The 21,406-nt window shown below is 44.5% G+C and overlaps 1 protein-coding gene across 4 annotated transcripts; it reads left to right on the top strand.

Moving 5' to 3' along the window:
* The first annotated feature begins 9,607 nt into the window (after positions 1-9,607).
* On the top strand, positions 9,608-14,637 carry LOC136505002 (cysteine-rich receptor-like protein kinase 8). 4 transcript variants are annotated; one of them, XM_066500059.1, is made up of 10 exons: positions 9,608-9,819; positions 9,900-9,957; positions 10,467-10,561; positions 10,662-10,969; positions 11,054-11,303; positions 11,478-11,700; positions 11,808-11,928; positions 12,555-12,764; positions 13,149-13,216; positions 13,599-14,637. In XM_066500059.1, exons 4-10 carry the CDS (start codon positions 10,808-10,810, stop codon positions 14,371-14,373), a joined length of 1,809 nt encoding a protein of 602 aa, XP_066356156.1. In that variant the 5' UTR covers positions 9,608-9,819; positions 9,900-9,957; positions 10,467-10,561; positions 10,662-10,807; the 3' UTR covers positions 14,374-14,637. The 4 variants fall into 4 exon arrangements, with proteins under 4 accessions (XP_066356156.1, XP_066356158.1, XP_066356154.1 ...); XM_066500061.1 differs by having other exon boundaries at positions 10,463-10,969; XM_066500057.1 differs by having other exon boundaries at positions 9,608-9,957.
* The last annotated feature ends 6,769 nt before the right edge of the window (positions 14,638-21,406 follow it).

Raw genomic sequence — 21,406 nt, 5'->3', positions numbered from 1 at the left:
GGGCGGGGGTCGTGGAGAATGGGAATTGGGGATCAGGGTCGAGGGGATACAGTGCGAGTGCGACGAGGTCGAGGGCACGCGAGCTCAACGTGGGGCCCATTTTCTTTAGCGACAGATAGATTGACAGTACACTTGGCTTTAGCGACAGACGGTTCAACGCTAAATATAAATACCTATAGCGACAGACACTAAATCGCTAAATGAGGATTTAGCATTAGATGGTCTCTGAGTTATCTTTAGCGTTAGATCATCCATCGCCAAATATAATTTTTAGCGTCAAATGTCTGACGGTGAAGCGGTGTTGTGGTGTAGTGTCCCCGCTACAGCCGCGTGCGCGTGCCATCTTGACCGCTAAGCCGCGCGCGGGGTCGAGCCGAGGCTATGGGCATCGTTGCCATGCTCACATGGTAGTCGCCCCGCCCTACGATTCACCTACCGCGGGCCTATGTCGCTGCCCGCCGCGTCTGGGTCAACTGACCCCGGCTGCAAGGTGACGGTGATGCCGCCCTGCTTCACCCTGTCCCGCTAGCCGACGCTGATGAGCCCGCTCAGGCCCAGCTACTGCATTCTAGCGTTCTGCGTGTAGGTGGCTCTACCCGAGCACTAACCGATGCACCTCCTGCCCCTCGCTCATGCGGCCATATCCTCGCACGATCATGCCTCGTCGAGTCTTGGCCAGGCCACCTCAACCGTAGCCGATCTGAGCCACCGTCCGTCGCGCCTCTTCCCAAGCTTAAATGTGCGGACCATGGCATCCCACCTAAATTTAGTGCCTCTGTAGCAAGGATTGGAAGCCAGCTTGCAAACCGACCTGCACCAAGGCGCAAACGAGCCTTGAAGGTGGCCAATTTAGCGTTTTGATCGCCGCCGGACATGTACGCCGCCGCAACCTAGGATTTAGGGGATAGCCACGACCCGAAGGTAAAAACCTCAATTGGTTGTGCCTATGGGTTCGCTTTGATTCCCTCCAGCTGGTGCTTGTGTCTGGTTGGTCTGAGTCCCTGTCGTGGGTGTGGTGACACGCCGGTGCCGCGCTCAGAGCGCCGCCTCGCAGTGCGAGCGCACGTGGCCAGACCACCTCAGCACTTTTTGGTTTTGATCGTCACTATAGCTCGGTCCTCGATGAGTTTCTAATGCTTTCCCGCCGTCTCTACCCCTCTATTAGTGCCCTAGGTTGTCGGAACAGTCGCGTTGCCGCCGCGGATAGCCGCTCGCCACTGCAGCTCGCGTCAGTGCGTCCCTGAGCCCCTACCGCCACCCAACCTTGTGTGTTTGGCCATAGAGGGGGGTCGGCCCCTTACTTCTATCGTAGAGGGCCTAGTTTGCCCGGCGTAACCACCCTATGCCATCGGTTGCCGCGCCGTCGAGCTCGGGGATCCCCAGGGACCTTCCCATGATAAAGGTGGAAACACCCAAGGGTTTGTTTGCAAAGTCACTGACGGTAGGAATAGTTCGCATGGTAGTCGTATTATTACCTAAAAGCTCGGGGGCTTTTCTGCAAAACCGTCACCGTGCGCGGGCACCCCCGGCCTTGGGCAGTCGCGACGCGCGCACAGTCGCGCCCGCGCTGGGCTGCTGAGCCGAATTGATAGCCACCGGACCTTTTATTTTCCTAAAACATTTTCTAATTTAGTTTCTATGGTAAACTTGTAAATTCAATATAAATTTGTGTAGTTGACCAAAAATTATGAAACTGATTTTTTTATGTTCCTAAAATCATGATCTATTTGCTAGTATATTTTGTTCACATAGCTTCATAGTATTTTCAAGAGTAATCTAATTAAATTGAGATGCTTAATATTGTTAAAATATAAATATGTAGGAATTGTTGTGATAAATTGGTGATAGTGTTGGCTTTACAAATTTTACAGTAAATTTCTAATATTATTAGGTGCCCACTATAATTTTTATAGCTCCAAATAATTAGTTGTTAAGGTAGTTAAATGAGCTCCAGTTCTAATATATATATATATATATATACATATAATCAATAAAATGATAAAACATCTTGGGATTGTAGAGCTAAAATATTTTTTGGGGAACGATGCCTAGCCTAGTACGTCAGTTATTAGAGCTATCTCATTAGCTTACGAGGCATAATCGTATTCTTAGAGTTACGGTTGTCGTTGATTAATTACGTCTCTGCGTTGCATCTACGTATATCATAATAGAAACAACGATGGATCATAGAATCGACTGGAGTAGCAGAAAAGATGGTGCCTTGATGATCGTGTCGCCACGATGAAATGCTAATCTTTGGTTAAATCTTACCTAGGCAAGCCTTGGTGCATAACCCCTATTATTCTGCACTTTATTTTATGCTTGTGCATTAAATTTTAAGGAGTTGAATAAAACCCACTTGCATATATATCTTCTTATCCTATGAGTCTTACTAGTATGGCAGGATCGTGTAGTTGCTATGCTGTAGGACCCCGGTAGAAGTCGAGTGATTACCAGTCACTCGCGAGAGATAGGAAAGATATTATTGTTGTTATTATCGTATTACTATCATAGGGAATATATATGAATGATAATTGGAGACCAGGCGGGACTATGCTTTGGATTTGGATTTGAACTTGGCAACCGAGCGAGGCTCTGGTTGCACTTGTCCCTCCTATGTCGATTGAGGACCATCCATTGCTGTGGATGGTAGTCAGGCCACTTTGATGAATGATCACTTCTCATGGCTTCTTCAAATGAGGTGGGATCATCCTTCATTTGAAATTCCTCAGTGTTGTATACTTCATAGTCAGCAGGAATAACTGATTTTCTAACTCTTTGAGACCTTCTAGGGGCCTCCACATTTGGCACATCTTCTGTTTGAGGCTGTTGTTGCTCCCCCTCATGTGTGGCAATAGGTTCTACAGGATCCTGAAGAACAGGTTCCTCATCGTCATTCATTGTTGCCACAGGCGGAATAACAACAGGTGCTGACACCATAGTATCTTGTACTGTTGGTGCAGCGACAGCAGGTAGTGAGAAAAATGGCTCATGAATCATTGGAGTGGGCGCATACACTCGCTTCTCTTCAAGGTCAATTTCTTGAGCTACCATGCTCCCCCTCATCATTTCATCCTCTAGGAAGACAGCGTGTCTCGTTTCCACAAACTTTGTATGTCTATCTGGACAGTAGAAACGAAAACATTTTGACTTTTTTGGGTAGCCAATGAAATGGCAACTTATTATTTTGGGATCTAGCTTCCCAATGTTTGGGTTAAATACGTTAGCCTCAGCAGGACTCCCCCCCCCCCACACATAAGTGGTTTAGTGAGGGTACTCTTCATGTCCATAACTCATACGGTGTTTTGGGCACTGACTTACTTGGTACTCTATTGAGAATATGAATGGCGGTTTTTAACGCCTCCATCCATAGGCTCAACGGTAAGGTGGAGTAACTTATCATACTACGCACCATATCCATCAGGGTACGATTGCATCTTTCAGCTACTCCATTCTGCTGAGGTTCGCCCAGTGTAGAATACTGGACTACTATGCCATTCTCCTATAAGAACATTGCAAAAGGTTCAGGAACTTGGCCATATGGGGTATGCCGACCGTAGTACTCCCCCCATGGTTGGACCTGACTATCTTAATCTTTAAATTGTGTTGGTTTTCAACTTCTGCCTTAAATATCTTAAATTTATCCAATGTTTCTATTCTTTCTTTGATTGGATAAATATAGCCATAACGGGAGTAATCATCTGTGAATGTTATAATTGAATCACAACCATCCACACTCTTTACAGGAAACAGACCACAGATGTCTGTGTGAATAATCTGTAAAATTCCTACGCTTCGTTTGGCATCTTTCTTAATTTTCTTTACATACTTTCCTTTTATGCATTCTCTGCATTGTTCTAAATCTGAGAGCTCTAATGGAGGAAGAATATCATTCTTAACTAGTCTTTCTATTCTCCCCCTCGAAATATGGCCTAAACGACAGTGCCATAATTTCGACAACGCATCATGAGCTCTCTTTCATTTTCTGTTTACATCCACAGACGAGGATACGTTCTTATTGTCGCACGCAACGTTCCCATCATCGCATACAACATTCACATCATCACGTAGTGATAACAAATAAAGCTTATTTTGTAAGATAGCAAGACCAATACATGCATTATTAAATGTTATCGTACATTTGCCATTTCCAAAATGGTAACCATATCCATTATTGTCCAAGCATGAAATACTAATCAAGTTTCTTTGTAAAGAGGGAACATATAGTACATCTCTAAGTAAAAGTGTGAAACCATCAGCAAGCTCTAGAGAAAGATCGCCAATGGCTTCAACATCTGCTCGGACTCTGTTTGCAACTTTAACGTGTCTTTTGCTTCTTTGCGTAGTCCTCGTCGAACGGAATCCCTGTAAAGAATTAGCAACATTAACAGTTGCACCTGAGTCAATCCACCAAATAGATTTTGAATACTGTGCAAACAGGGATTCATTTATAAACGTAATAATGTTCTCATATTTCTTTGTCATGATCATCTTTAAGTAATCGGGACAATCTTTCTTATAATGTCCCGTCTTCTTGCAATAGAGACATTGGTCTTTCTCTACTGTGAACTTGTTCTGCTGAGGATGATGCAGCATGGGACCCTTTCCCTTTGACTTTGAGGAGGAGTTAGCATTAGCATTCTTTTTCTTGTTGTCTTTAAGATAATTGATAGTGCCACCATTGGCAGCTTTCATTCTCTCCTCCTCTTGCACACATATAGCCATGAGCCTCTCCATGTCCCACTTCTCGGGCTGTATATTGTAGTTGGTAACAAAAGTGTCAAACTCTTTTGGCAAGAAAGCAAAAATCAGATAGATAAGGAACTCTTCCTTGAGAGCCAGATCCATTGGTTTTAGCTTAGATGCTAAATTGCTCATCCTTAGTATGTGCTCTCTTATGCCACCATTACCAAAGTACATCTCTGTCACCAGCTGCTTTATTAGTTAGGTAGCATATGTCTTTGAAGAGCCAGTGAACTGACTCTTTATTCTATCAAAGTACTTGGTGACCGTGTCACACTCTGGGATTGAGCTCACAATTACAGGCTCAATCGTGTTCTTTATCACAGTCAAACATTTTTTTGTTGGCAGTGACCCACTCCCTATGCTCAAGGTCATAGGACATCTTTTGGGATGCAAAATCTCTCTCTGGTTGTCCAAGCGGCATCAGCCTCGTTTGTCTCCCTCACCGGTGCCACAGGCTCTGTGGGACACGGTGAGGTGACTACCCAGTCCACCTTAACTAAGATGAAGGTCAGGTCAATCTTTTTTCCATTCCATGTAGTAATCACATTTGAGAGTGGGGATCTCTTTGATACAACCCATTAACAATTCATATTGAGTGAGAACATAAATAATAACAATAACAATTGCATGCCTTAGTTCTAACGTTGGTCAAAATTAAAACATACAATTGCCCTCTCCACTAATTCTACATCACCATTGGGCAGAAATAGAATTAATGCATGGCAAAACATCATAATAATATTATAATATTACCACTAATCAATGTCGGTCAGAATAATAATAATATTATAATCAATTAAAAACATATCTATTTTCAAAATTAAATTCTTCCGTTGGTTCGAATTTAATAATGAAAATAACATCTTTAAATACGTAGCGGAAAATTAATTCAATTTAATGAACTTTGCCCACAGGACAAATCTCTTTTCTATTTTCTTTAAGCCATTAATCAATTTCCAGGAAATAAAACTTTTACTGGAAAAAGAAAAAAGAAAAATGACTCAAATTCATATTGTTCCTTCGGCACGCCCGACAAAATGGCCCGGCCCACTTCTCTGCGCGTGCTGCCCGCACCCTGGCTGCAACCTGGGCCTGGGCCGACAAAGCCACGCGACGCGCTCGCCCGCCTAGGCCGCGAGTCGGCTCGATTGATCTCGGTCGCTCGTCTGCATCGGACGGTTGCGCGCGCATCGGTCGAACAAAAACACCGCCGCGGCCGTCTGACCCGAAACCCTAGCTCATTCGACTCCTTTCTTTCTCTCTCGGCCGCTCTCCTTCCTCAGTGCAGGCATCAGCAACCGAGCGATGAGCACAAGCGAGAGCGAGAAGACGACTCGGCGCCGTCGCCGGCCCCCTCGCCGGCGAGCGCGCTCTCCGGCGGGTGAGCGCACCGCCGTCGAGCAGCCTGGCTGCGGCGCTCCTTTGGCCAGAGCCCGGCGAGCAGCGCCACCAGCTCGGCCTTCTTTTCCCCGCGCGCTGGCGAGGCAGTAGCGCTGCGCAGCGGCGAGGTAGGCCTCCCCATCCCCTTCTTCCCCTTCGGATTTGCTTCTATGTTTGTGTTCTCGAATTCTACCGATTGGGGATGAGGTAAAAAATTAGGGTTAGGGTTTCGGAATGGGCGTTGTTCTTCTTTCCCAGTTGATTGCGGGTTTAGGGTTCGGTTTAGACTTGAAGCCGAGCCCTCCTTCTCTTCTTTCTTTCACCCAGTTAGGGTTAGGGTTAGGAAAAACCCTAGTCTGCTAAGATCCAAAGGGATCTAATTCGATTCTTTTCTTTTCTAGTCTGATTCTAGACCCTGCCGTGATCTACACCTAGCAAAACGGCTCTGATACCATTGTGAAGACCTATAGGATCACTAGGAGCATAGATCTAGTCGGGTTCTTGCTGTTGAATAAATCATGAACCCTAGAACATCTACTTAGTAATGGTAGGTAGAACAAGAGAAAGTGAGGGGTAGAAGTTGGACGTGTCAAACCTGACACCGCAGTGGAGGAAGATCCGCTCGCGTCCGCCATGGATTTGGTGTCTGCGCTAGGGCAGTGACGGTCGGTGAAGACTGCATCGGTAATGCGCAGTGGCGACCGGCGGTGAAGGCAGTGGAGTCCGACGACGCAGTCCGATGGTGGCGCGGCTGGTGGCTTCTCGTCACTGGCTACGTCCCTCTAGATCGGATTAGAGTTTAGGTGTCGGTGGGGAACTATAGCTCAGGCAAACCTCGTCACTTGAGCCGCCGGTCCCACCACTATTTATTGCGCAGTGTGACAGGGGCCCTCCAGCCATAGTGGGCTGGACGCCCCCGATCAAGACGCAAATCAAAGGCTCAACTGAACCGTTGGACTAATTTGGAATTAGAGATCAACCTAACACTGCATCTGGTCGATGTCCGGCCTGATGTACCGCTCCAGTGCCTCAGCCGTTAGCTCGCCGGTGTCGCAAGCCGCGAGATCCTGCACGTTCCTGACGGGGATCGTCGTACCCACCTGTGCTATTCTGCTCTCACTGGCCATCACTAAACTCTATCAACACTAAAAGATTATTGCTTGTTTTGTTCAGGCTGTCAGGGTGAGCGCGCCACTACTAAGACAATAAGACTTATAAGGTTGTACTGTATATATATTATATATATTTAGTAAGTACTCTACAAGTATTCGTCCTCCATTGTAAGTATCACGTAGCCAATCAGATGCATTCTTATCCCTTTCGTGAATGTTCCAAAGGTGCTCTGATCTAAGTATGTGTTTGGACTCTGGACCACCGATCGATGCTGCCAAAAGAATATATGGCCGGCGGCTAAGAGTTGGATTATATAAATAAGTAAAAAAATCAATTAATTCCTAGTGGCGCACTAACCCATATACTTGATTGATTAGTATAGTATTAGAACTCGATTATTCAGGGGCGGTACTGCCTGCCTGAGGTTGAGGGTTCGTACTTGTTTGAAAATAGAGCCAAAGGTGTGCGCATATATAAATAAATAAATGAAAAACAATGTAACATCATGTAATTGGTCCCTGGGTTCAACCTCAACATATCCAAGAGTACAAAGACATCGTATTCCTTGGAAAAGCTTGCTTTCTTGTAGTTGTACTTGATATGATTTAAATGTTGAGTTAATTCATCTGAAGATGCATTGTCATGCTCAGTTAGCACAAACATTACGTTTATCAAAACTCACTGGAGTCTGCTTGCACCATATAAATCGAAGCATCGTTGGCTATGCACGTAAAAAAACTCATCTATGCGCCGACATGTGCTGCCACAGTAAAAACTATGCACGTAGAAAAGCTAGAACGACATACAATCTGAAAGGTCAGAATAGTGGGCAAATACCCAACTAATCCGGGGTAAAAGAATCAACCGACAACGAAAAATCCAAAATACCCTGCTAATAGTGCCAAAATATAGCACATGTAGAGATCCAAACAATTCCAAGGGCACAACTGACTTTTAACATGATCCTACATATCTATATATTGTATTGTACATATTTTTGACCTAATTTTTTACGCAACCGAGGCACTCTATTTTAGTGCTATTCGTTTGTTAGTCATCATGTCTCGAGGCACTTTTGTCACAAATCATAGAAGCTTCGTGGAAGTCGAAGCCTACTGAGGAAGAAAAAGAAAATATAGTGATTATCAAGGGGGATTTTCTGTCTCCCTTTAAACATGCCTTCACACTAAATCCTTTTAATTATTTGCATGTGACTTCTGACAAATCTTTTAATTGCTGTAATAGTATATTTATTCAAATTGTTTAATGCTTTAATTAAAGAAAGAAAAAGAAGAAATGTTTCCCGAGTGAAGAATGAATCTGTTCAATTTGAACCATTTTTTGTTAGACTAGTTGAGAGTAACGTGGTGATTGAAATGGCTTTCGAACAACAAGTTCATTTAGTAATAAGAGTTAAAAAAAACTCACTCACGGAACTACACTGGTAGGTGGTAGTCCGCACTGCGCCGCACAAGCAGAATTTGGTCGAGCGGAGAGAAGGGATGCATGATGTCTCGGCATCTCGAAGCTGGGCCGCTCGAGCAGGCCGTGGCGTTAGTTTATATTTTTTTTTTAGTATCTTAACGACCTAAAATGTAAAAATTTAAAACTATAAAGTTATAGATCTCGATAAGAGCTACAATATTCATATAAAAAGTATCTTTATTTGACATCAGAAAGATGTTATTTTTCTAAGACAACAAGCGTGTGTATGCGATTATTATGCTACTGAAATTTTATACTATTTTTTAGCATTTTTTTGCGAGTAAAGAGAGCCTTTATTAACTAGACACCATCGTTAACACAATCGGCATTCAGAGGGTCCCAAGCACACAGATGCGTGGCCCAACCAAGCCGCAAAATGTTTGCTACATCTAGCTAACTTAGGCATAGCATTTAGCATCTTAACAAGCTCAAATGAAAAAACTCAAAAATAAAAAGTTATAGATCAATTTTTCATATACAAATCATCTTTGTCTGACCGCATATGAAAAAAAATGATTTTTCTAATATTGAGTCTTGCCACGCGTACTGTTGACGGTACAAAACCTGATAGATCTTGCCGTGCCAACACATGTGGTGTGACGTGGCAGAGACACAAAGGGAGAGTTGCCACGATAAAAAGGATTAAAATAAAAATAAAAAAATAAGTGAGGATATTTTAAAATAAAAGGGAAAAATTCCCATGGGTTATGCAGTAGGCGAGCTTCTTCACTTTTTAACAAAAGCAAGGTCATCACTTTTTAACAAGGTCATCACTTTTTAACAAAAGCTCCAGCGAACAGCAGTTAGCAGGCGGTGAAGCACGCGAAGGTTCCACGGTCTGCGGTGGTTGCGGAACGTCTGCAAAGGTACATTCGTCTACTCTGAACACATCCCAAATCTGACCGGCACACCACTGTTCTCCTCTAGCTGACTCGCTCCCTAGTCCAAACACGCTACTCCGTCTAGCTAGCTCTGTCGCCTCCGGCCCTCCGCCACCGCAGGCATTCTGATCCATCCCCTCTGCCACCGCTGCCGCCCGCAGGTCCTCTCCGCGTGCGGCCGCTGTACCCCGCTCTTCATTCGCGGGTAGCCGGAGTAAGCGGATATCCGAGCATCCCTTGCTCCCTTCCTTTGCTGGTTTCAGATGCAATCCGGGGACCTAACACCAATACCAGCGCGCAGGCAACGCCAGAACGAAGCATCGCCTCGACTGCGTAGCTCCGGCTTCTTCCGGTAGTCAATAATTCTCCCTACGTTTCAGTTGTTAGCTTCCTTTCGTTTCTTCTCTTTCCTGATTTGTGTACCTACCTTTTTTATAAAACACACACACACACACACACTTATATATATATACACACTAATCAGTACTCAGTAGGCTGTCCTGTTCATGTTTGCAGCTTTGGATCATTTGTCAGTCACATAGGAATACAGAGTATACACCTCCTTAGGTCCCCCAAAAAAAACAAACAAACAAAAGATAAGAAAAAATTATATCCATATGAAGAGAATCCCAAAATAAGTCATATATACATGTACTCATCCACATGTTAAACTTGTAAGCTTTAGGAAAAGAAAATTTTGGCCCTGGTATTCAAATTGGCAGTGCCCTTCAATCCCACTTTTTTTACATGATTCAAACTGCAACATTATTTACTAAATTGGCTTTGCACTGGTAAAATACTTGGTGATTTTCAAAATTGTAATGATTTTCTGATTATAAACTTTTTTTTTGTGCAAGCCAGCCAGGCTATGGTGTCCGGGAGCTGAAAATCTGCACCCACATCCACACGCCTGCTTTTGCTGCATCGGAAGATGCTGTCTTGGCTTCCAACATGATGTAGGTCATCTGACCTTTTATCAAAACATTGTTGTTTCCACACGATGCCACCTAGGTCATCAGAAGCCTGCTAATTTTTAACCGTGCTTTCTGAATAAAGCTCACCTTGTGTTTGGCACCAAATTTGCCTCGGATGTTGGAGAGACACCACTCAAACACATGCCACAGTAAGCCTGCCTATATGTTTGCAAAATTGTTCATAGCAAAGTTTGTATAAAAAAGATACAGAGGCACATCTTAGTGCAAATGGATCACCAAATCAGAGTTCGCCGAAGTGATCTGGAAAGCATGTTATTAGATGAAAGTATACAGCCCAGGGACCTTCCATTACCACTTTTAGAAGACATCACAGGAGGCTTCTCCTGTGATCAAGAAATTGGCAGAGGTGGGTTCGCGGTGGTTTATAAGGTACTATATATGACTAGCCATTATCTGAGTTTTGATGAAAAACTATTCTAGACAATGCTGACACTACAGGTCCTTCACATGCAGGGAACGCTTACGAATGGCGCAGTTGCTGTAAAGAAGTTGATCAACACACATATTCATGAAACTAAGTTCCAGCAAGAGGTTGGTTGTCTCATGAAGGCGAAGCACAAAAATGTTGTGCGGTTTCTGGGGTACTGTGCTGATACACAAGGTAAAATGGCTAACTACAACGGGAAATTTGTCATGGCAGATGTACAACAAAGATTGCTATGCTTTGAATATCTACCAAGGAGTCTTGATGTTTACATTACAGGTACGGTCATGTGGAACCCAACATTTCTTTGCATATTTTCCCATAATCAGAGATCATTTCATTTGAATATTCCACAGAAAAAAATGAAATTGTATGCATCTCATCTTTTTTATTATCACTCAAGATATTAAAGAATTGAAGTATCTCACTAAACTCTGTTTCCTCACTTTATAGATGCATCTAATCGGCTTGAATGGACAAAGTTATACCAAATAATCAAGGGTATCTGCAAGGGTTTGCATTACCTTCATGAGAACAAAATTGTACATCTAGATATCAAACCTTCCAATATACTGCTAGATGATAATATAGTACCAAAAATTGCTGATTTTGGTCTCTCAAGGTGCTTTGATGAAAACCAGAGTCGGGCTGTTACTTCAAAATTGATTGGATCGATGTAAGTTTATTAAGCCACTTGATGGAACTTTTTCTTGGTTATAGGTACGAAGAATACTCTGGTGGTTCCTCCCATTCATTGACCAGATTGTACAAATTTTAATGCAGGGGATATATGGCACCAGAATTCTATAGTGGGGAAATCACATTCAAGTCAGACATATATAGCCTTGGTGTTATAATCACAGAAATACTGACAGGAAAAAAGGGGTATGCCGAAATTGATAATGTAAGAAAAGCTATTTGGCTGTCCCTAGATAAGCATTACAATTTAAACAAGGGGAGTTTTGCACCTTTGCCATTAGTCCAACTCCTAACTTACATTGTACCATGACTTGACTACACATTGTACCCTGTTCCATCAATTAATTTGTACGCTTATCACTTCTGTCAATTATCCAGCAATATACATTACCAACTCTAACCCTAAGATAATGAGCACAAGTGACAGAATCCTATAGTGGAGGTCAGTTTAGCGGCAAATGTGTACTCCTAGAGAAAAATTTGAGAACATATTCATATATATATTTGGGCATGCCATGCATACTCGTATTTTTTTTCTAATAGTGTGTACTTCAGTTCCGAGAAAACTGTTTTGATACTCACAAATTAAGTACTGGTTAGCCCTCCATCTTTTTTTTTTGTGCATAACACAAAAATAGATATTTTTGTTAAAAACTACATTTTTAGAGTGTTCTGACATTCAGGTCTCATGATGTTTGCAAAATAATTTAAAGTATCAATTAATTCTTTAAAATTTGTTTTCGAAAGGTATTTATGTCAACTCTTTTACTATATACATCGTTTCCCTATCAAAAAAAAAAACTTTCTGTAACACAAAACTCACGGCTATAGGTACTTGAAAGTTGGAGGAACATGGTGGGGATATCACAAGGAAACAAAGAGTTGGAACAAATAAGAGTATGCGCTGAGATTGGATTAGAGTGCATCGACAGTAATCCTAGGAGAAGGCCAACTACAGAGCATATACTTGACCAACTTTATCAAATGGAAAGTACGAACCTGTCCACAGAAACTAGTGAGAATAGTACATCAGTAATGAATGTAAGTATTTTATATTTCACCTCTTTGAGTAAATTGATATTAGATTGTAGTTTCTGCATTATTACACCTTAGGTCCTAATAAATCACATTATAGTTTTTGCAAATTTATTTATTCGAGTAATGAACTCTCTTGCCCTCTTTTACACAATATGTTCCCACACAGGGTTTTGCCTTTTTGCAACAAAACATTAGAGAACATAGGGAATAATGGTCCACAGTTATGTCTCGTTTTCATATTAATTGGTAAACACACAGTAGTTTCTTTCTCATATTCAGGCGAAGGTGTTATCATGACCTTAGGATGATTGGACATTATGTTGTGCTTTACATTTTGCTATAGGAGTTTGTATATTCTCCTTTAATATATTTCTTTATTCTATTCAGCAACCAGAGTGTTACATCAGTGAAGGGTGTCACCCATCTGCTTCCAGAGCCAAAAAGCCCAATGATGAGTAAGTTGAAATGCATGATGTGAAAATGTACTATAGTAATCATCCCAGCAAGAACAAGAACATGTTGGTTACTTAGCTGGTGCATATATGTATTAAGTTTGATCATCCATAAGCCTTACACTATTTTTACTGCATTATGATATCTTCAGTTTAAATTTGTAAGGGGATGTGGCAAACCCAATATTAAATTTGCTAGAGTTACATTATGTCCTTCGCCAACCCTCTTTATACAATAAAACCATCAGAGTGAATTTTCTAAAATTTTGTTAGACATAACTGTTTTTCAATTCTGTCAACATATTAGATATGTTAACTTCTCTTTGGAATCAACAAGGTACATATATAATCCTTGCTAAGATTAGCATTTATCTACCATTTTCAGGCCATCAGTTAAGCAGAAAAGGGATTCTAAATGTCAACAGGAATCTGTCAATAATAACCAATGCAGTGGCTATTACACATGGCAAGAAATAAAAACAGAAAAAGGAGACAATTATTTCAATGCCAGTTTCCACGATGACCAAACGAGCAAAAATTTGGAATATTTTGTGGTAGTAGATTTTAAGGCGACCTGTGAGAAGGGCAAGCAGATCAACCCACAAGAGATCATCGAGTTCTCATCAGTGCTCGTTGACGGCTCCACTGGCCAGCTAGAGTCCACATTCCACACCTATGTACGACCAATGCAGCACCCCAAACTGACGGACTTCTGCAGGGACCTCAACGGCATCCGGCAAAAAGATGTTGACGCTGGCGTGGAGCTAGCTGTGGTGCTTCGGATGCATGGCGAATGGCTGCAGAAGATGGGGACGAAGAAATGCTCTGGCTTTCGCTTTGTCGTGGTGACGTGGGGGAACTGGGACTGCCGGAGCATGCTGGAGTCAGAGTGCCGGTTCAAGGGGATTGACAGGCCTCCATACTTCGACCGGTGGATCAACCTTAGGATCCCCTACATGGCGGCATTGGGCGGCAGCAAGCTGGGAGCCGATTTGGCAGATGCAATCAGGATTGCAGGGTTGGAGTGGGAGGGTCGTCCGCGTGGTGCGTCTGATGACGCGTGCAACACGGCACGGCTGCTTGGGGAGCTGTTGCGGCGGGGCGTCCAGCTTGGCATCACAAGCTCTCTGGCGCTGACGCCGACACTGCAGCTGCTGTAATTCCCATGGTCAGGGTAGCATGGTTGCCATTGGGCTTGTGTGGCTAAGTTGTTAGCGTGGAATTATATTGGAGTTCATGTCAGAACATGAGTCTTGGAGCCAATCATGGAAAATGTCTCTTTCCTGGAGCCAATTTCCAGTTTTGCAGAAGTTCAATGTGTAGAACATTTGTAAATTATATTGTTTCCGACTACTTTAAGATATTATCATAATTGCAAAGGAGGGTATCTTTTTGAACAATAGAATGTATTCGGTGGCTATTGTCGTTAATGGTTATTAGGGTATACCACTTGATCCTTTTCAATAAAGGAAGTTTTTATTAGTTTCAAGATAATATAATAATCTTGAAAGCACTCTTGACCTTTCCGTATCAGGATGCACACGGCCAGATGAAAGAGCAAGAGTACATATACTCTAATAGTTATCACTCGGAAGACTAGCTAGATTGCAAGTTACTGTGTAGAAACAATGTGTTTTAATTATATATCCTACAAAAGCTAGGAGATATAAATGTGAAGCTCGATCATGGCAGTGTGCATCCTGACATGGAAATGTCAAATGAGCGCTAGAATTCAACCCTATTTACTTTTGAAAAAATGAAATTTGTTTCAATTTTAAAACCTTGTCTTCTTTAAAAAACATGTCGTGCAAAACTTTAATTTGGGAAAGTTTAGGCTGAGATTTGAAATAGACGTAAGGGTAAGGGCGTGAAGGTTTTGATCTAACTACACATGCAACACAAGTTACACAAACATTTTAAAGTTGTTCAATTTTTTTGCATTACCCGAAAACTAGAAATGTTTTATAACCCTTCTTCGCTAACTCCGGCTCGCTTCAATAGCAGGGAGAAGATGGCGATTTGTACTTGGGCCCACCATGGTTGGAAGCGTGCGTCACGACGCATCCGCAACAAATAAGAATTTGTCAAGCTCATGGGCAGACGATGGAATCTCTGCTCGGCTGCTCTCCCTCCTAAAGCCACTTCACCACCAGGTTGCTCGGCTGCTTCCCGGACCGGCAATCAGGGTGTGTTTGAAATGAAAAATTTTGATGTTACATCGGATGTTTTGGAATGTTGGAAGGAGTTTTCGGATACTAATAAAAAAACTAATTACATAGCTCGTCTGGAAACTGCGAGACGAATTTATTAAGCCTAATTAATCCATCGTTAGCGCATGTTAGTTACTGTAGCACTTATGACTAATCATTGTCTAATTAGTCTTAAAACATTCGTCTCGTAATTTCCAACCAAACTGTACAATTAGTTTTATTTTCGTCTATATTTAATACTTCGTGCATGTGCCGTAAGATTCGATGTGATAGTTTGCGGTGAAATTTTTTGGAAAGCCTCAGTCAGCTACAGCAATAGCTTCTCTTCGTCTCGGATGCTATCTCGCGTTGTCAGTCTTTGTCGAGGTGATTTCAGTGCCTTGCGTTGTCCTTGCGCTCAAACCTCCGACCTCTTGCATTGTCCTTGCGTTTAAACCCCCGAGCTCAGGGGTGGTTGTTCTGCGACTAAAGTTTAGTAGATGTCGTATCGGGTATTTTCATACTAATTAGAAAGAATAAATATGAGTCTAATTAGGCTTAATAGATTCGTCTCGTGAATTAATCTCAATCTATGTAATTATTAGTTTTGTAATTAGTCTACGTTTAATATTTCGAATTAGTGTCAAACATCCCATGTGACAGAGACTAAATTTTAGAAGGGGGAACCAAACACCCCTAGTCTTCACGCGTTCGTCTTCTAACCACTTCATCCGTAAGATATTTGTGTCTATTGGAGACATTCGTCCTCCCCATTCTATATTCACCTGTTTTGAAATTAGTATTTGAAACTTTAAACGAAATTAAATGAAAAAAGTTGTCAACCGCAAAGTTTTATAACTTTTCGAGATCCACACCTTTGGTTTTGATCATTTCTCCATCCGAGGTCATTTGAGAAGAATTTGAGTTTCAAATATGTGGAAATTCAACCATAGTTTTCCTTAGATAGATGGTTTAAAATGAAATAGTTATCAACTACAAAATTACATAACTTTTCGAGATATATAACTTTTATTTTGGTCGTTTCTCCATCCGAGATCGTTTGAAAATTTCAAATTTCAATTGTGAGAAATCAAATGTAATTTTCGTTAGATAGATGATTCATATGAAAAGTTGTCAACTACAAAGTTATATAACCTTTTTAAATCTATATCTTTTGTTTTGATCGTTTCTCCATCCAAGGTCATTCCCTACCACTACACACTCACTTGTGACTATAGATTATATGGATTTCTTTGGTATTTACTCTATAAATCTTGTGAATCAAATATTTCAGCATCAAAATAACTTTGAATGAACAAGCTTTAAACTACAAAGTTGTAGATCTCAATGAGTACTACAACTTTGATATAAAGTTCGTCATCATCGAACATTCACAAGAGAAAGTTATGTATATTTTCGTGCAGTCTATCACTGCCATTTCCGTTTTACGCCAAAAACTGATAGTGATAGAACCGTCAGTGATGACTTCAATATCACTGCCGGTTCAAAACACGAACCGATAATGATGAGCCAATGGTGAAGGTCAGTTTTGTAGTAGTGTTTGTTCTATTTCACTATTATAATAGAAGTCGAACTACAGGAGGATGTTTAAGTGCTTATTAACCATGATAAACCACTGAAACATATTTTTGTCGGAATTTTCATGATCATTTCCACCGATCTTTTTTCCACGTCTCGAGTGAGTGGGGCTACGAGAGTACGCGGGGTCACCGACTCACTCACTGGTGTGTCGATGCCACATGCTGATCTGACACTAGCACTCTACCGAGGGATCACTATGTGCGCAATAATTCTGACGCGTACGCTTGGCACCTCAATATAGAAGTCAATTTCTCAAATTTTAATCAAGATTATAAAAACATACATTAACATCTATGAAAACACCAAAACATTTTATAGTAGAGTTAACGAAATCATAGATGTTTGAACTACACTTGCTTTGGGACCGGAGTAATTTCCTCAGAATTTCCGTGACGACTCTGTCACCGTCTGCAGAAAGGCAGGCTACTCTGTCTACCCACGCGGTGATCGTCCTGTATGTGCCCCCACGCCATGGTAAAATGATGTGCCATGGTAAAATGATGTGCCTGCTTGTCCGTTGCCTGGCATCCCCCACTGGTCACTGCTCAGCTGTCGGCTCCTCTTGACCATCTCACCACCAGGTCCACCACCAGTTCTTGTTCTCCTCCATCGTCTCCGCCACCGGCGACCTCTCTCCTGTTTGCAGCGGTTCTTTTCTTAGCTTTCACGCAGCACCATCAAATCCTGCTGGTTTAGTTTCTCTTCTTGGTTGGCAAGGTAAGCTGGCTGCTTGTACTGATACTTTCCTCTGGCAACAGCTAGAAGCATCAGATCTGTTTTGCTTCGTACTCACTTGCTAATGGTGGGTTTCTCTCCACAATGCAATGCAAACGCACGCAGCAGCAGCTAGCAGACACGTCAGAGTCGGACATCTTCCGAGCCGGTGCTATTGAAGATATTTGAGTTCTCAAGTCAGTTAGTGTCCTCAGGCATATCTTCAACAACTGGCACAACAGTAGTATCAGTTCCTTTCTTTGCTTTCACGCAGCCAGCACCAGTTGTCTTCTCATAATTAACAACTTGGGTGATCAAATCGAATCCTGCTCGTTCCTCTTCTTGGTGGGTAAGCCTGCTTGTAGATGGTTTCTTCTGTTCTGGCGACAGACAGCGGCATCAGCTTTGCTAATGGTGGTTTTCTCCTCTCCCTGCAAGCAGCACAACTCAAACATATATCTTCCGGTGGTACTGAAGATTTCAACTAGCACAACAGTTTGCAAGAGGTGGGTTTGGCGTTTGGGGATTATGTGTTTTGCTTTTGCATTGTGTGGCTATGCTGATCTCCCTGTTACTACAGTAGCCTTACCATTAATTAGAGTATTTTTTTTAGATAATGGAACAAGGTTCCGGCCATTAATTAGAGTACCTAAACTGTAGCTTCAAAGTTCAGACCCTTTTGTTGCCTCGGCATTCTACTTGAACCCATTTTTTTACTTGCAGTTCAAATTTTGTCCAGGTATACTGTGTTGTACATAGTATTTGAGTTAGGGCGCGTTTAGATCCAAAAATTTTTGCGTTTTGGCTACTGTAGCACTTTCGTTGTTATTTGGCAATTAATGTCTAATTATGGACTAATTAGGTTCGAAAGTTTCGTCTCGCGATTTCTCGGTGAACTGTGTAATTAGTTTTTTTTTCGTCTACATTTAGTACTCCATGCATGTGCCGCAAGATTCGATGTGACGGATACTGCGCAAAAATTTTTGGTTTTTGGGTGGAACTAAACGGAGCCTCAGTATTCCTTTCATCTTGCAGGCTTTTCATGGCGGTACAGTCGCAGTAGAAACATATTGTCGGGTACCATAAAAAGGGGTCCCCTAAGCAAGAACCGAAAAAATCGCTTAGACCTTGTAAATATCGAAGCCAAGAGACAACCACCGGCAAACCCCCACCTTATCCGAGGCCCGGCTGGACCACCCGGCCCACCTCGAACAATATCCGGGCTCACCCGAAGTGGGCTCGGCCCAGAACGAAACCACGAGGCCTCGGACGAGGTACCGGTTTTTCGACTCGCCCGAGGCCCCGCGCCACAAGGCCTCGGACGAGGTACCGATTCTCCGACTCGCCCGAGGCCCCGCGCCACAAGGCCTCGGACGAGGTACCGATTCTCCGATTCGCCTGAGGCCCCGCGCCACGAGGCCTCGGACGAGCACTCAGTTACCGACTCGCTCGAGGCCGGCTCGGCATCAACCCCGTCACCGCCGTCTTGACCGACTTCTCTGACAGGACGTCACATCCAACCAACGCGTCCAACCACTCCCGCGACGTCAGCCGAACGACGGCACGATACAGCGGAGTGGCCGACGAGACGGGAGTCACATCGACGCCATGTCGTCCAGGACGGGGCAGGGGTTACCGGCCGCTGTGCTCGGCACTGTGCCCACGGCTAACATCCGTGCTGCACTGTGCTGCCTAACCCCTGCTCCAAGGACAGCGCGGCGTGGAAAGTCAAGTCCGGGTCCCTGTAGCCTCAGAATCGACGTACAAGACCAACTGCTCCCTCCGAGCCTCGGCTATCCGCTTCCGGGCTCCTGTAGCCTCGGGACTCGCACCCGCCGAGCCCCCCACAATGGTTCAGCCTCTGCACCAACTGGGCCTCGGCTCTCTACGTTGTCAGCACTCTGGGACCGGCATGTCCGTCTGCAGTACGCGCCATACCCTGCGTCAAGCTGCAGGAGCTCCCACGTTGTGCACAGGGCCAAGCTCCTGTATCCTCGGAGTCAGCACACCCGCGCCGTCGCATCTACCTAGCCTCGGCTCTCCACGCCGGTCAAACATACAGTGACCAGCACGCCTCCAACAGAAGAAGGCGTGCATGCCACCACAGGAGCTCCCACGTCGCACAGGATCAGGCGTGACCGGCGCGTCGCTCCAGTGCACCGAGGACAAGGCCGCTCCACCGACCATGTCGCCACAGTGACGAGCTACAGGGCTCGGACATACCGCCTCTGCTCACAAAACGCCACATAGCAAATACATTTGCCGCCCTTGTGCCTCCCTTCAACTATAAAAGGGAGTGACCAGGGCCGCTTCTAGGTAAGAGACTCATACGTGCAAGCAACGCACAACGCTCTGTAACACATACGCTTCCTCACTGCAAGAGATCAACATCTCAAGCAACCCACGCCACTCTACGCAGAGACCTGGGACTAGCTCCCTCTCTCGCTCAGCTTGTAAGCCCCTACTACGAGCACCTCGGTGCAAGAAATACAAGATCGCTCTCTCAGACTGGACGTAGGGCACCTATTGCCTGAACCAGTATAGACCTTGTGTCTCTTTGCATCACCATCCATGATTAGGGGCACGCAGTACACTTTCACTAGTCGGTTGAGGACCTGCCGGACCCAAAACACCGACAGTTGGCGCGCCAGGTAGGGGCCATACTGCGTGTCAACTTAGTCATCTCAACAAGTTCCGGATGGCAGACCCCGTGCGACCACTGCGTCTCGGCACGGTGATCTGGTTCGGGAGCCTAGAGTTCATGTCTCTAGGATATGAGTACGATATGGTACTCCTCCCACCCAGAGCCCCATCGACCGACGACGACATCACACACCAGCAGCCTAGGCGTAGGCACGACACGGGTAGGACCACCCCGACACCGCGTGAGCTCAGGGCAACGCACCATGCTCCGCTAGTATCCCATACCCGGCTGTTGGTACAGAGTCCCTGGCTGGGGACCTGTCTAGCTTAAGCCTAGGCAAGGGAAAGATGCCGGTGGCGCGCAGCAACGCCCCATCGTCAAGCTCTACCCCGCCACCTCCTGAGGAGTCGACTCCGGCGGAGCGGAGCCCGGCGACGACATCATCCCCATACCCCTTTGGGTTGGGCAATGCCGCCGTCGCCTATGCTTTTGCTCACGCAGAGCCCTAGGACGCCACCAATGTTTTGCCCTCGACCTCATCGCCACAACCCCGACCCACACCCACGCTGACTCCTCGAAGGAGGACGAGGCATGGGCTGGAGCGGACTTCTCCGGGCTTCACGACCCTAAAGCCATGTGCCGCTTCATGGCCGCGAGCGACTACTGCTTCGGCTACTCTGACTCCGATGACGAAGGCACTCACGATCCCACTCATGAGTGCTTCAACGTCGAGCTCGGGGTGCCGAGCGCGAGCGATGAGGACAAGAACCCCGCCCCCAAGGAACTTCGATGCCTAGACCTGGAGCAGCTCCGTGAGCTTCAGGCCAAGGTCGAACAAGACTGACTCCTTCTGCAGTAGCTCCAAGACACTTTTGAGCAAGAGCAGCGGGGTCACGGTGAGGGCGGAGCAGCCCGGCGGAGGGCTCGCGACATCAACCACCGCATCAACAACGACGAAGGGGGCGAGCAACCCCCTATCTTCAATCGCGCTAGCCAGAACATCGTGGCAGCAGCGATGCTACTCTGGACAATGCCCGAGCCCTC

The sequence above is a fragment of the Miscanthus floridulus genome, chromosome 14, assembly GCF_019320115.1.
Source record: "Miscanthus floridulus cultivar M001 chromosome 14, ASM1932011v1, whole genome shotgun sequence".
NCBI classification, from domain to species: domain Eukaryota; kingdom Viridiplantae; phylum Streptophyta; class Magnoliopsida; order Poales; family Poaceae; genus Miscanthus; species Miscanthus floridulus.
This window is presented reverse-complemented; position numbering and strand designations above follow the sequence as displayed.